This window comes from Zootoca vivipara, chromosome 2, assembly GCF_965207765.1.
Source record: "Zootoca vivipara chromosome 2, rZooViv2.hap1.1, whole genome shotgun sequence".
Classification (NCBI taxonomy): Eukaryota; Metazoa; Chordata; class Lepidosauria; order Squamata; family Lacertidae; genus Zootoca; species Zootoca vivipara.
Genome location: NC_142584.1, coordinates 90,142,513 through 90,158,127, shown reverse-complemented (window position 1 = coordinate 90,158,127; position 15,615 = coordinate 90,142,513). Strand labels below are relative to the sequence as shown.

The following is a 15,615-nucleotide window of genomic DNA, read 5'->3' as shown; positions in this document are numbered from 1 at the left end:
AGCAGGAGCTGGGACTGAGCAACGGGAGCTCACCCCGTCGCAGAGATTCGAACCGCCGACCTTCTGATCAGCAAACCTTAGGCTCTGTGGTTTAACCCACAGCGCCACTAGACAAAGTCTATGATAGTGAACAGCTGAAAAAGGAAGTTATTTGGGTTTTTATGTCAGGTTCTTGCCTGTGCAAGGATTACCACTAGCACAATGGGACTTTTGCCCCCTTTCCTTCCTCCCATTCCCCCTTAATTCTGTTCTCGGAGTTCACCACAACCTCCAGAGCAGATTTGGGGAGGATGCAAGCCAAGGAAGTGCCACCAACGATGACTCCCTTGAATAATGATTGATTGAGCAGAGATATAAGTGATCAGGCTGTTTTTAATGTATCCTGGGTCCAAGACTTCAGTTAATACAAGAACCTTCAACTTGGCCCAGTAATGTATGGACAACCTGTGCAAGCTTTTAACCTCTGGTGTTATGTGCTGACAGTAATCTGACCCCACCGCCAGCCTAACTGCAGCCTTTTGCACCATCTGGACCCAGAATAACTCCACATAAAGCACATTACAGTAATCAGGTCTTGAGGTTACCAGTCCTTGAAACACTGTGACCAGGCTATCCCCATTCAAGAATAGCCATAGTGGTGGGGCTACCACAGTCATTCCTAGTCACAGAGGCTACCTGAGCCTGAAGTGACAAGAGATGGATCCAGGAGCACCTCCAATCTATGAGCCTGTTCTTTCAGAGAGAGTGCAACCCTGCCAAGAACAGACAAATGCCCTATAATATCAAACCAGTTTGGCAAATGATGATCAGTCCAAGGTCACCTAGTGATCTTGTGGCTAAGCAGGTTTCATTATCCTTGTTGAATACCACACCTTGTTGCATTCCTTAAGCTCAGGAGTTGGTGGGCAAATCCAAACAATGCTGCCCACCTGTTAATCACATGACATCAGGCCATTCAACTTCAAAGGAAGACTCATGAGCTCACTCTAAGTATGCTTCTGATTCTTCCCTTCTTCTTTTGCACACATTTCTTGAACCAAGCTGTAATTTGATACATTTTGAATATTGCACCATTTTTTAAAAAAAAAAAATGCTGGTTTTGTACCAGCAGTTTGAAAGAAAGAATATGGAGTGAATGCAAAGTGTGCTCCTGATTCTTCCTTTTCTGTTTGTCCCCATAAGTTTACCTGCCCTGTGACTGATATCATTTGTTGTTGTTGTTGTTGTTGTTGTTGTTGTTGTTGTTTAGTCATTTAGTCGTGTCCGACTCTTCGTGACCCCATGGACCATAGCACGCCAGGCACTCCTGTCTTCCACTGCCTCCCGCAGTTTGGTCAAACTCATGTTCGTAGCTTCGAGAACACTTTCCAACCATCTCGTCCTCTGTCATCCCCTTCTCCTAGTGCCCTCCAAGTTTCCCAACATCAAGGTCTTTTCCAAGGATTCTTCTCTTCTCATGAGGTGGCCAAAGTATTGGAGCCTCAGCTTCACGATCACGATATCATTTATGGTTAGTTAATTGGCAGATAGGTGTGGTTTGGGTCAAAGCATATCACAGAAAAAACGGGGAGCCCTAATTAGACCCATAGACCAGATGTTTCCCTGTTAGGGATTGAACTATAGGCTACAGGGATTGAACCAGGGACATTGTAAATGGAAGGGTACACTGGCAGTGAGTGGAGGAAATTCACAGATAGATGACAAGAATGCTACATTGTGTGGGTGAATAGCTAATCAAGTGGCACACTTGTGAAGATACACAAATGCTCTTTCAGGAATGAGACACCTACTTCCAACAATCATCCTTTCTGCTACACACACACACACACACACACACACACACAATTAGGTTAAAATTCCCAGATTGTTCCATGAAATTTTACTGCACATCTGGCACTGTCTATCTGAAAAGCCATAAATGGCTTTGCTGCTGTGCTTGCATCCTCAGCGCTGGCAGACACCTTGTTGTTATAAGTTCTAATAGTATTTCAGTTGCTGGCCAGACTAGCCAAAAGCCATTTCATGCTGTATTTTAAGTGTCTGTTTACTCAGTTGTTACAAATTGCCTATGGGACAGGAACTGCCTGTCACTTCCAGAGCAATTAGCATGTGAAGCCTTATCAGAAGAAATCCGTCAAGTTTGAACAGACACAAATAGCACATGGGAATCTCTAAGGAAATCAAAATGAGTATTTTGCAGCATATATTTGCATGCGGCTCTTACAGCATTCAGTCATAACTTATATGCTTCTGTATTCCTGTAGATGGATAGAATAATATAAATAGCCATCATTTTGGTACCCTTGTTCCATACAGATTATACAGCACTGAGGAAAATATTATGGGCTAATGTTTTTTTTAATACTAGATTTTTTAAAAAATAATGATTTAGAAATGAATAGGACGGGGTACTTGGTTGGTTCGGTTTATTGTTTTTTTAAAAAAAATAGTGCAGCGTTGTGGTAGCAGAGGCAAAAGAAAACCATTTATAAAATTTCAGTTAGGCCAACACTATTCACAAAGTGAGCATGTTAACTTTGAGTCACATTCTTTTAATAATTCCAGATTGTCACATCAGATTTAGAATGATTTGCTCTAATTGACAGCATTGATGGCCACCCCAGTTCTTTTTAGAATAACACCCTTAAACTAAGCGTTTCCATGAGGAAGTTCTTGCAAAGTTAATCCACATGGTGTGTGCACTTATCACCTCCTGCATCTGTCACCGTGTGCTGAGTCACCATTACAGCAGATCTTGTTTTATCATCTTGATAAAAACTCTAAAATGGAAATGTAGATGAGAGGTGATAAAGCACAGTGATCGGCAGTGACTCACTATGCTGCACATGGGAGATGCTCTCAATGTGAACATGTAAACCCACTCCCTCAAGTATCTTGCACTCTATTTACTGTGGTGCCAACGCCATACCTCAGCTTTGCATTTCAGAAGCAGGATGTGACGACCTCCAAATGCCCTGCCTCGTATCGGTTGTATTTCAGTGCAGTGTGTCCCAACACTTAAGGAGTACATGTGTGAAGAATAAAAAATGCCTATGTAGAACCAGGTGCATGGGCCCTACATAGCAATCACTCTCCATCCCAGTAGCAGGTCAGTTTAATTGGTGAGAGGCATGTGTTTGACCCAACTGATGTGGTCATAGATTAAGGAGCTCCTCTGCCGCATGGCATTGTGCCATCGTGGAATAGCTCCCCTTTATGGCAGGGGAAGCATGCGAAGGGTGCTTGTGAATTATCTTGTTTTAGCACTGCTGAAAAGGTTTGTGCTCCCAGATTGTTTGTGCTCCCTTGTTTTCTGATGAGAAGCGTAGGGTCTGTGGAGAATAAATGAAGGCTTAAAATAAACAACCCCAAAACCTCCCTGTGCATAGTAAAGTAGGAATGGCTGCATACTGCTGCCTGCATTACAGAGAAACTAGTTAATTGTTTGGCAAGTGTAAATTAAAACAAAAAATAAATGCTAATTACTTTCTGGAAAAATTGAGCCTGCTGAGAAGTGTTACCTTGTTTACTCTGAGTATCCTCTTGACATCAGTGTGGGGTTACTCATAATTAGATGCACATGTGTAAATACAATGATTAGATAGGCCCACATAAACATAATTATCATATCTTTTTTTTCTCAAGTCTATGAAGAGGGTCTCTAGCCCTGTGGGGTTTTTGTTACTATAAAAGCCCAACAATCTACATGCCTTTATCTTATGTCGGCAAACAATGGAACATTAGGACATAATAGGCTCACACAAGTCACAGAGAGATGGATGGTGGTCAATCCTGCAGGAAATTATTGTGTTGGATTGAGCCCAGTATAGTCACAAATTGCATCACAACAGTTGAGGTCAATTACAATGATGACTCATTAGAGAGTATTAAAATAAGAGCACACTTTTTCACTATAATTTGTGTTCCTCCCTTAAAGAGGCAACATCTTCTTGTTCTCTAATTTCCTGAGTCTATCCAGGGTGTTCGGGGTATTCGCTTTATATTCATGAGATTGTAGCAAATTAACCTGAACACTATTCTTGTGTTCCTTCTTGGATATTTTCCAAATATATTCTATAAATTTGGGAGTATTGTATAATTAGTCATAATGCAGTTGATTACAACTTCATTTACTATACAGGCTTGTTTTTCTCTTGCCCTCAAGGGTATATTAAACCAAATCTGTATATGAAGCCTATTTGGGGGAAAGAGAGAGAGAGAGAGAGAGAGAGAGAGGCCTTGAATAATGTTTATTTTGTTAATCCAAGAAGATGAGCTCGCTGGAAGAATCAGATGGAGATTTTTAACCACAGGGAACCAGGCACATTATCTCCAAATCATGCAAATTTTCAAGTAGTCAATAGATGCTGTCTAAACAGATGTCTGTATATATGCAAACAGTTTCCAATTGTGTATTTAGGGAAATGGTGGATGTTTTAGATCAGGCACCCCCAAACTGTGGCCCTCCAGATGTTTTAGCCTACAACTCCCATGATCCCTAGCTAACAGGACCAGTGGTCGGGGAAGATGGGAATTGTAGTCCAAAACATCTGGAGGGCTGAAGTTTGGGGGTGCCTGTTTTAGATGTTGGCTTTCAAAAGTGGGTGTGGTCTGTTGGGTTGGTCTCTGTAATTAATCCTGCACCTGTTCTGTATTCTGGAACAGCACACTTTGCAGGTTGCAATGCAGAGATCCTGCTTGCTCCATTAACAGTGCTTAAATAGGGGGAAAGATACATTAGAACATCCCTTCACTGCCTGTTAGGCTCACATTTCTCTGAGAATTCTTGTAGCAAGACTCTGGAGCACAAGGGAACAAGGAAGGTGGACAAAGGACTCAGGGCCGGCCCTAAAGCAAGGCTGGGTGTCACAATGCGCCAGGGTGCCGGGCCGCCAGGGCGCCAGATATGCTTAAGACGGCCTTGAAAGGACTGATGATCAAACTGGAGAAAGAGACTCAACCAGTCCTGAACAAACTGCAGCCATTTCCCATGCTCATTGTGAGTGGGGAGAGAAAAGGGGCAGCTGTGCCCCATCCATTTCAGGAGAAGGTGCAGGTGTGGCAGGAGCTTAGCTATATCACAAATAGTGGGTCTGGCTGACTGTTGGGGTGGGAGGAGCAAAGAGCTGCAAGCTTTTAATTCAATAAGAGGCATCATCACAGTCTCTAGCATGCCATTCCTTTTGTCGCTATACAAATGATTTAAGAACTTTCACCTATGTTTGATGCCCGTATTTTCTGAATGCTGTATGGAAAAGTACATGAATCTGACCTTTGAAGAGTTTGTGAGTAATCCATTTTTAGCTTCCCAAATGTTTAATTTTTTTTTCTACACTAGGGGAAGTAGGAAACTTTGGAGGGAACTTAAAAGGGCATATTTTAAAGGTCTAACAGCCTGTATTCCCACGATTTACTTTGCTGCATGTTTTGTGATTTCACAAAAGAGTACTTGAACCAAACCTTGATCTTGGGATCCAGGAAATTCTTATTTTATATATGATACATTTTCTTGCCCAGCCAACACCTCTGAGAAGTGCATGCAGATAGTAGAATGAGTAGTAAAATTTGCTGGAAATGTAAAGAAAAAGATGGTGAATTTTATCATATGTGGTGGACATGCGATAGAGTTAAAAGATTTTGGGAAATGATATATAATGAACTGAAAAAGATTTTTAAATATACCTTTCCCAAAAAAACAGAGGCATTCTTGTTAGGAATTATGGGAGGAGAGATTGCGAAAGAAGATCAAATACTGTTTATGTATGCGACAACCGCGGCCAGGACTTTGTTGGCCCAAAAATGGAAAAACCAGGAAATACCAACAATTGATGAGTGGCAGATGAAACTGATAGACTATGCTGAATCAGCAAAACTGACATGCAGGATCCGAAACCAGGGAGAGACAAAGTTCCGAAAAGACTGGAGTAAATTTGTGGACTATATGGAGAAAAACTGTAGAAGTTTAAAAACACTCGCAGGACTGAAATAAATCCTACGAATTGACTGAAGTAAGGACAATGGTAAACTGCGAGACAGGAGTAAATAAGAAAACCGCGAGAAGGGAGGGAGGGAAGTCAAAGCTCGGCAGAGCAAATTGAGATGGGTGAATTTAAGATGAATTGTGTTAAAAATGTTGTTTTGTTTGTTTTATTTGTTAATTTGGAAAAATTGAATAAAAATTATTATTAAAAAAAAGAGAGAAGTGCATGCAGATAGAGCTCTTGGATTTGGGCCCTGCATGTGGGCTTCCTATAGGCAGGCTTCTGGTTGGTCATTGTGAGATTCTGGGCTATGTTGGGCTTTGTCTGATCTATGGCTCCTGTGTTCTTAAATGTCTTAAACCTTTAATTTTTTTCAAGCACCTAAGCTAAGTTTTGATCATTTTTTGACAAGCTCAGAGTTGATTCACATGGCCATAGGCCTCATGGTAACTGCTTCAAATGGCTGTGCTTTTCTATGATTCCATTGTATCATCAAGATTATAGTTTTGCAGTATTTGCATAAAAAAATATTAATAGTCTTTCCCCCCTTTCCCTTTCAGAACTGATCTATGCCTGGATCTTCAATGAATACCCTTCTTTTGTGCATCAGGATAATCGTCGTTTTGTTTCTCAGGAGACTGGAAATTTGTACATAGCTAAAGTGGAGAAATCTGATGTGGGGAATTACACTTGTGTAGTGACAAACACTGTAACTAACAACAGAGTGCTGGGACCTCCTACACCTTTAATCTTGAGAAATGATGGTAAGATTTCCTGTTAAGTGCTGAGTAGGTTTGGCTTCCTTGTAGGGAAAAGATGTAATGGGTGCGTTTCTACCAAAGAACAGGTACCAAGGAGTCTTAGAAAGAAAGGAGAATGGGATAATTTTGACCTAAGGGTTATTCTTATTGTTGTTCATTATTAAATTTGTTAGTCGTTCTATCTTGCCGAACGCAACCCAAAGCGACTTGCTATTCTATATCACACCCAAGAATTGGAATCCACTTGTAATATTCAAAAGCAAAGGGATAATCACTTAAGGCGAATCCATCAGTCACTCCAGCTAATGGGAGAGGAGGGAAATGACCTCACATGTGGTGTCCTTGGACAATGGGTGTCGGCAGCAGCTCTAGCACTGCCTCTGGCATTGACAAAGGAAAATTTACTAGAATAACAGTATAATATATACATTATTGTTAATTAAATAAGGGCCTCCGGCCGTGATAAGACATCGCTAGGAAGTGGCAGAGAATCACGGCCTTCCCTTGCATTTCTGTAAAGCAAAGCATTTATTTCAAAGGAAGCAAGTCTCGGACTCATACCTGATTAAACCCTGGAAATAACGCTTTAATATAATGATTGCTTACGGTGGTGACTTTGAAGTCAGTTACCCATGAGCGCTTCTCTTAGGAATTCATGCTTTGCACCTACTCTGGCATGTTTACAATTACCTTACTGAATTCATTCACGTAAAATGTACTTGAAATGTACTTGAAGTGCATTCTAGTGTTTATTATAGATGTGCTAGGAAACACTGTTGAGTTCAACAGGGAAGATCAGCAACATTCATTTAACCACAAGATGATCAGGTTTCCCTGAGGCTGAAGTGTTAGTATCGTTGAAGACAGGTTAAATTTGCATTAGGCTTGTCACAGAACAGCCTGAGACCTCAATTTATAATTTTCATATTCCAGCTCTGCCATTTCTGGTAGATCACATGTTTAAATGCAATTTGCACTTGACTATTCATACACTCCAGTGTATTGAGAGGCCAACTGACAAGGCCCCGGTCTTTCAGTAGCGAATTGCAGTTTGCATTTGTTGCAATGAAACTGCAAGGCATGCATGTTCTAACAGGCTGACAGGAACATCTGGATCCTCTTTTTAAAAAAATTGAGTTTGACATGTCCAGTACATCTCAATATATATGACGGATTATTTTCATTAGAGCATTTCATCATTAAATTAGCACACTAAGAGGCAAATTCATCAACGTTTAATGTCCCAATTACATGAATAAGTGTTACAAAGAGAAATTTCATAATGTTCCTCTCTCATTTAATGTAAAATATACTGAACTGTGTAATTCATCACTTTGGTGCTAGTCAGGCAGTTTAGAACTATTTCCGTTATAATAGGTCTAGGAACAAAGGCACATAAGGTATTTATTGATGAAAAGACACCATTCTATGGCAGAAGAAATTTTTCCCCATCCCTGTCATCCACAGACAACACAAGTATTTGTAAACTTTTAAAGTATCAAAAGATGTAGTTATTTTTGCTTTGGTCCATAAGTAGGTAGGTGTCACTTTATTACCCAGAGAATAAGGACTAGACTGCATATTACATTAAATGCCCATCTGTCCTTCTGTTTGTTTCCCCCCCCCACTTAAAAATAGCCGTTATATGTGTGTGTGATCATGATTAGAGGCATGGTGCAATGGTAGGTTCTTTAAGCCTTTTTCTCCCACACCGTGGTCCTAATGAAAAAATTGCACTACAAAGTTGTGATGTGGCAATGCAGGGAAGCTGCCATTGGTGGCAATGACAGCTTTTGTCCCATGTCAGATAACAGCTTGGTACTTATAATTTAGCCATACTATGTTGGCATAAGAGTTTGTAGAGATTTGGGATAGATAGGGTGGTATTTTGGTAGTCAATTAAGTTTTACTTGGATTACACCTATTAAAATTAATAACCCTGACTAGTCAAACTTGCGGTATGGGAAGTCAAGGACGAAATGCTGAAGGAGACAATGATTAAATGGGCAATCGGTCTAGGGATAACCATACAATTAAAACAATGGGAAAAATTATGGAAGGAACAGGAGAAGTTATTTAGTTATTTAGATCTAGGTAAATTAACTGAATTAACTAAAGGGCACAGCAAGCAGAATTTTTATAAAAGTTGGGGAAAATTTGGCGAGTATATGAAAAAGCAATGCCCCACATTATAGTCTTGGATCTATTTCTAATACCCCGTATTGAAGTACATAGTGTAGGAATATATTGATGAAATGTGTAAAATATAAGTTAAGTGGTAAGGAAAGTAGTAATGAAAGAAAGTAATTAAGTAACCTGAGAGGACGGCAAGTGGAAGTCGAAAATTGGAGAGGATGGAATGTTGGTTGAATGTTGAATTGTTTGTTTTGTTTTGATTTATTTGTTGATTTATTTGAATTATGTATGAGAGGTTTGAGGTATTGATTGATTGAATCTGTATTGTGTTACTGGTAGGTTGGTTTATGTATGTTTTTATTTGTATGTTTTGAGATATATTTCATTAAAGATTATTATATAATAATATTTTTTTTAAAAAAACTTACGATGTTAATTTCAGTAGCTGTTCTCTGAACAAAACTTAGTCGAATACCACCCCTAGTTATTTTCCTCAAGGATATTGGAAAAGTAGCTACAGTACTTGGCATCTAGAAGCAGCAGTGGAAAGCTTTGTAAAATGCCAATAGCTCTGTTAAATGTGTGCCCCCTCTTCCCACCTGAGCCTTTGTGCAAGACATGACATCTACAAACAGTTGTGCACTCTAAGTTGCCTCTCAAGGCTCCTAAAATATAAATCTTCAGATGTTACTTTAGTGCTTCCTGAAAGCAATAGTTCATTCTCTTGTTTCCTTAAATTGGGCTGTTTCTTTCTATTGTATGACACAATCAGAAAATGTCCCTTAACCCATTGGTCAAGCATTTCCAATGTCAGGTAGCATTTTCTCTGCAGGGAATATAAATGGGGGCAGCCAAGCAATGGTAAAAGTAGACTTTGTCCCCTGGATCAATATAAAGCCAGTTTGTGACTCCTCTATAGAGATGGTATTTATTTCATTGTGACGAGAAGTATAAAAAAGGCAATCTGTGCGGTATAAACCTTTTTTAAAAATAATAATAATACTCTATGCACTTGTCTTTCCTAGCAAGAATTGTCTTTGTTTGGACTTCATTTTTACAATCTGCCCCTTATACATTCAGACACTCCTCAATTAGTCCATAAACACCTCCCTATAGTAATCAACAGAGACATTGTGCAAATAAAGAGGTGGGTTTTTGTTTGTTTTTAAAGCAGGGGGCATAGATGTTAAGGAGCACTTTCTGATTGTGCAAATAGTGCCTCACTCTTACCTGGTTTAAACTTCAGTTTACTGGCTTGCATCCTGTTCATTACGAAGGCCATACACCAGCCTAGCACATCCACTGCTGCACCTGTGTTATTGCTGACCTTTAAAGCCCTAAATGGCTTTGGCCCTGTATACCTGAAGGAGCGACTCCATACCCATCGTATGAGATCCAGTTCTGAGGGCCTTCTGTGGTTCTTGTTAGGTTGTGGGTAAAGTTCTCATTATGAAAAGTGAGGTTACAGGGAACCAGGCAGAGGGCCTTTTCAGTAGTCACTCCCACCCTGTGGAACGCTCTCCCATCAGATGTCAAGGAAATAAACAACTATCTGACTTTCAAAAGACATCTGAAGGCAGCCCTGTTTAGGGAGGTTTTAATGTTTGATGCTTTGCTGTGGTTTTATAATTTGTTGGAAGCCTCCCAGAGTGGCTGCAGCAACCCAATCAGATGGGTAGTGTTGTGACGTGGGGTTTGTGATTTCAGCTCTCTTGACATAATATGCTGGAGACAGTTCTCTAGTAACACTTCTTTATTAAAGTAAACAAGACTGAGGTCTGAGGAGAGCAAAGCTACATTTATAGCAGGGGTTCCCAAACGTCCTCTAAATCCGGCCCACGGACGGTCCGGGAATCAACATGTTTTACATGAGTAGAAGGTGTCCTTTTATTTAAAATGTATCTCTGGGTTATTTGTGGGGCATAGGAATTTGTTCATATATTTTTTTCGAAATATAGTCCGGCCCCCCACAAGGTCTGAGGGACAGTGTACCGGCCCCCTGCTGAAAAGGTTTGCTGACCCCTGATTTATAGGGACAGGGGACTAGCTAGAAAGGGATACATTTTGGAGGGAACAATATCAGGCAATCCCAGTGCTGCCTTTTGGAGGAAACCAATAAGACATAGGATCCAAATACAGCAGTTTAAATGAACCAATAGTAGCTGTACCCTCTGGAACCAAAAGGCAGTTACTTTATCCTAATGCAAATACAGACAATAATAATACAGATATAAAATCCTTTGACTCAATACACAACAGGTGGCATATTATTATTATTATTATTATTATTATTATTATTATTATTATTAAACACCTCACTGGCACATCCCCTCCCTGCTTGTTTTTATCAGCCATGAGAGTTGAGAGCCTTACTCATTCAAATTCATCCAACACAACAGGTCTAGATGGTGTTCTGGAGACCTCTGGAAAGTCATTTGCAGTAACAGTGGTTATAAGCAATTTTATCCACAAAATGATTTGCAAACAGGCCAATACATATCTAGATGAAGCTGCTGGGGGTGGCCATTAGGAGATTTTCTGTTACACTAAAATTGAGGGAGATTGGCAGTTTTCTTTTCAGCCTCTTTCCTAATGATATCCCAACATGGAATTTAACTTTTTCAAGGATTACTAGGTCAACATCTTCATTGAGATACTCACCACAACTCCAAGGTCTCATTCCTGGTCACACTCTTCATACCCCTGAACATATAGAGTTAGAGTGCACAACTGTTTGTAGATGTCATGTCGAGAGCCAGTGTGGTGTAGTGGTTAAGAGCGGTAGACTCATAATCTGGGGAACCGGGTTTGCGTCTCCGCTCCTCCACATGCGGCTGCTGGGAGACCTTGGGCTAGTCACACTTCTCTGAAGTCTCTCAGCCCCACCCACCTCACAGGGTGTCTGTTGTGGGGGAGGAAGGGAAAGGAGTATGTTAGCCGCTTTGAGACTCCTTCGGGTAGTGATAAAGCGGGATATCAAATCCAAACTCTTCTCTTCTTCAATTATTATTTTGCCCCAGTGTGCATGACTTCAGGCTTGCTTGCACTGAATTTGCATTTCACTATTTACTGTCCATTTGCCCAGTTTGTAGAGATAATTGAGGTCTCACCATTCACATTCCTACAGCACTCTCATAACATGATAAATTCTGCCGCGTGGATAGGAGGAGAGAATAGGCAAGTAGGCAGGCTGCAGTGTACAATCCAATCTCTCTTTTATTTTTGTAGATTTCCACAACCATGTGGCCTGTTTGTTAGCACACTCTCTGCAGGCTCCTAGAGTCTGTGTTGGGCTATCACATGTTTTTGCTTGCAGCATTGGTTTGGTGCTTTTTTCTTTTTCTTTTTTTGGGGTACTGTTGAAAAGCTTGGAGAAACATATGCTGCCTTTGGAAAGCATGTTGAAAGAAACAGGATACTGACAGTGACTGGTGTTCCCTGGCTGTTTAGAATGCAATCCATACAAGTATCCTTAGCATAGTTTGTTTAGATGACTGATTTTATGTGGCAGCTGCACTTTATATTGTATAGAAGGAGTGTCTTTGAAGCAAAGTGAATGGGGGGAAAGGCAACCTGTTATTGTGTTGAAGCAGTATAGACAGTAAAAGTAGCATGCATATCAACATCAACCCACATTCCTTCTGAGAAAGCTGTGGTTATAATAAGAGCATTTCCTTATCTGGATGTGTGAGGGGAAAGGGGTCTCTCTATATATTTATTTCTAAGCCTGCACCATATTACACTTTATATATCAGAGTTGTAGGAAATCTATTTAGCAATTATGACAGTTCTAAAACTTAGGGTTCTAAAACTTAATTATGACAATTATGGCAATTATGACAGTTCTAAAACTTAGGGTTCTAAAACTAAAACTTAATGTTTGATGGATTTCTGTATTTTAATATTTTGTTGGAAGCCGCCCAGAGTGGCTGGGGGAACCCGGCCAGATGGGCGGGGTATAAATAATAAATTATTATTATTATTATTATTATTATTATTATTATTATTATTATTATTGGGGTGGTCTCCCCCAGGCCAACACAGCAGAGGCGAATTTAGAGGAGCACAACTGGTTTGGTTGCACTGGGCACAGAGCCTCAGGAGCATCACAACTATGATGCATAATGGAAGGCGAGAGGCGGGGGGGCCACTGAATTTTGGCATCACATAGGGCACCACTGAAATTTAAGACCCCAAGGTCCATCACTAAGGACAGGATACGTGATACGAATTACTCAAGGTTCCAGGAAAAGAAGGGATCCTGAGGCAGGTGAAATCTTCCTTCCTCAACCAGTGAAGGCCTAGATACATTGGCTGCCCCGTGGTATGAAATCTATGGCTGCACAGATTTTGTGCAATCATTCGTAGTTATGCACATGCAAATCGCATACATAAACAATCCCAACCATGTTTGGGAAGAAGGAAGCTCAGGAGAAGCTGGTGCTCCCCCCCCTTCATGTTCTGTGTATTATTTTAGGAGGGGGTCAGGGATGCCCTATTTCCTTTCCATACCCAACTAAAGATTGCCTGAAGATATAGTCTATAGATACAGATATAGCCTACGGATCAGGAGTCTACGCACAAGAGTTAATGAGAATCTCTGAATGCTTACTTGGAAAATGTATCATTTGAGGTTATGAGAGGAGGCTACGAGGTACAGCAAATTCTTCTCTTCCCCATTCATTATGCCCCATGCCTTTTCACCTTCAAATCCTTAAACCTGCTGGTTTCATGTCGCACTCTCATCTGTTACTAGCTGGATGCTTCTGTTCTCTTTTCCGTCCCCCTCCTTGCCTGGGGAATCATGCCATTCTCTGTTCAGCTGAGCATCTAGCTTGCTATTGTTATCAATAGTCAATTGTGGTGGTAGCAGCCGTAGGAATTTGTTGGCGCCATCACCATCATCATTGTTGGAGCAGTACTGGCAGTAGTAGAAGAAGAAAACTACAAGCCACGTAATAGCGCCTTTGGGATTTGATGTGGAGTGCTCTCTTTTCTATGCACACAACAAGGAAGGGACAGTAAGAACAGCTATAAGTACCTGAGTGTGGGACCATGATTTCACATATAAAAGCAAAGCAAAGCATTGTGAAATCAGATATACCCAAATAAGCACAGTGCATCAGAGTTGCGACTTCTGTAGCCCAGTTTCTTACTAAGTCCCATCTGTGAAACTGTCAGCCCTCTCTGTGTATTTCTGCCTCTTTTAGTTCTCCCCGTTCTTCAGCTGCAGGACTATTGCCTCCTGCAAACTTGACTTGGAATTTCATTTCAACAGCAGGAGAGCAATCTGCAGATATTATCTTTACTCCTGTCATTAGCTTCCATTGATGAAACATCAACTTGCCACCTGGACTATGAGCCAGTCATCCAGCAAAGAGAGGGCAATTAGGCAAAACCCATAGCAGCACATTGTCTAAATAGCGGACCATATCCCAAAGCACAGGGTAGCCAGAGGCTATCCAGCTGACCACTGAACTACATTCCCAAAGGTGGTCATTCTGAATCTAATTCACATGCAGCTATTACTTTCTTATAGCCACAGGCTTCCCTAACGTTTACTGTGCATAAATATTTAGTCTTATTGAAACTGGGCAAGAATGAATGCTCAGAAAGAAGGAAAATGTATAAATGTTTCTGGCTGTATTTAAAGGGTTATGGAAGCTACTCGGTTTGTAAGATAAGTGTTGATTTAGTATAAAAAGAATTACTTTTTATGTGCATTATTTAATATGATTTTTTCTAAAAAATAAAACAACTGCTATGATGTAATGGTCAAATTACTAGCATAGTAAAATTTAAGCAAACTGCACAACCGCTGTAGCACCTTAGAGGATATTGCACCCTAAAAGTTAATAGGAGCTTTGATTAGCTGGCAGTGCTTTATCAACAGTTGTTTGCTCTGCATTACTTTCTCCAAAAGGCATTGATTGTACTTTATTAGCACTTTCCTTTCACAAGAAGAATGTAGAAAAATGAAAAAGCAAAGAGCCGTGATGAGATGTAATCTTAGGCAGATGGTGGAGAGCTGCAAAACAAATTTTCCTCTGGAAGTAAATAGGGAAAGGGAGCCTCACAGTGTGTGGCTGTTGGAGACGAGGGTCCTGTTTGAAATGAACAGATTAATTGGGCACGTAATGATGTATAAAACTGCCCTGGGTTAACTCAGGCATACCTGGGGATATGTAATGCAGAATTCAAGCCAATTTAGCATCCATTATATGTTCACAGGAGTGATGGGTGAATATGAGCCGAAAATAGAAGTGCAGTTCCCAGAAATGGTTCCATCTGCAAAAGGAACAAATGTGAGACTGGAATGCTTTGCGTTGGGAAAGTAAGTTTTCGCCTTTCACTCATTCCGATGTACTAAAACAGTTTGCAGGTTGTTAGGGCAAAATCAAGTAAATTGTGGGTATTCTGCTTCACACCACCTCCATTAACTCTAATGTTGTCTCTCTTGGCTTACAGCGCTCATTCAAGCCCCTCTCAGATTGACCACTCTGTGGACTTTTCATTTTGTTTTACTATGAAATAATGCAAATGCACATTCACATTCACATTGTTACTTCGAATTACTATCACTTGGTCTATAGAGTGGTGCCTCGCAAGACAAATTTAATTCGTTCCACCGGTCAATTCATTTTACAAAAAAATTGTCTTGCGAAGCACCGTTTCCCATAGGAACACAGTGAAATTTAATTAATGTGTTCCTATGGGCTCCGGGGGACTGACTGGCG

General features: G+C 40.5%; 1 protein-coding gene across 1 annotated transcript in view; it reads left to right on the top strand.

Moving 5' to 3' along the window:
- LOC118080810 (contactin-4) overlaps positions 1 to 15,615 on the top strand; it is a 514,415-nt gene that overhangs the window by 383,855 nt on the left and 114,945 nt on the right. Inside the window, exons 8-9 of the mRNA XM_035106605.3 lie at positions 6,542 to 6,745; positions 15,110 to 15,212. Of these exons, the coding sequence (XP_034962496.2) occupies positions 6,542 to 6,745; positions 15,110 to 15,212 (307 nt within the window). The remainder of the gene's footprint in view (positions 1 to 6,541; positions 6,746 to 15,109; positions 15,213 to 15,615) is intronic.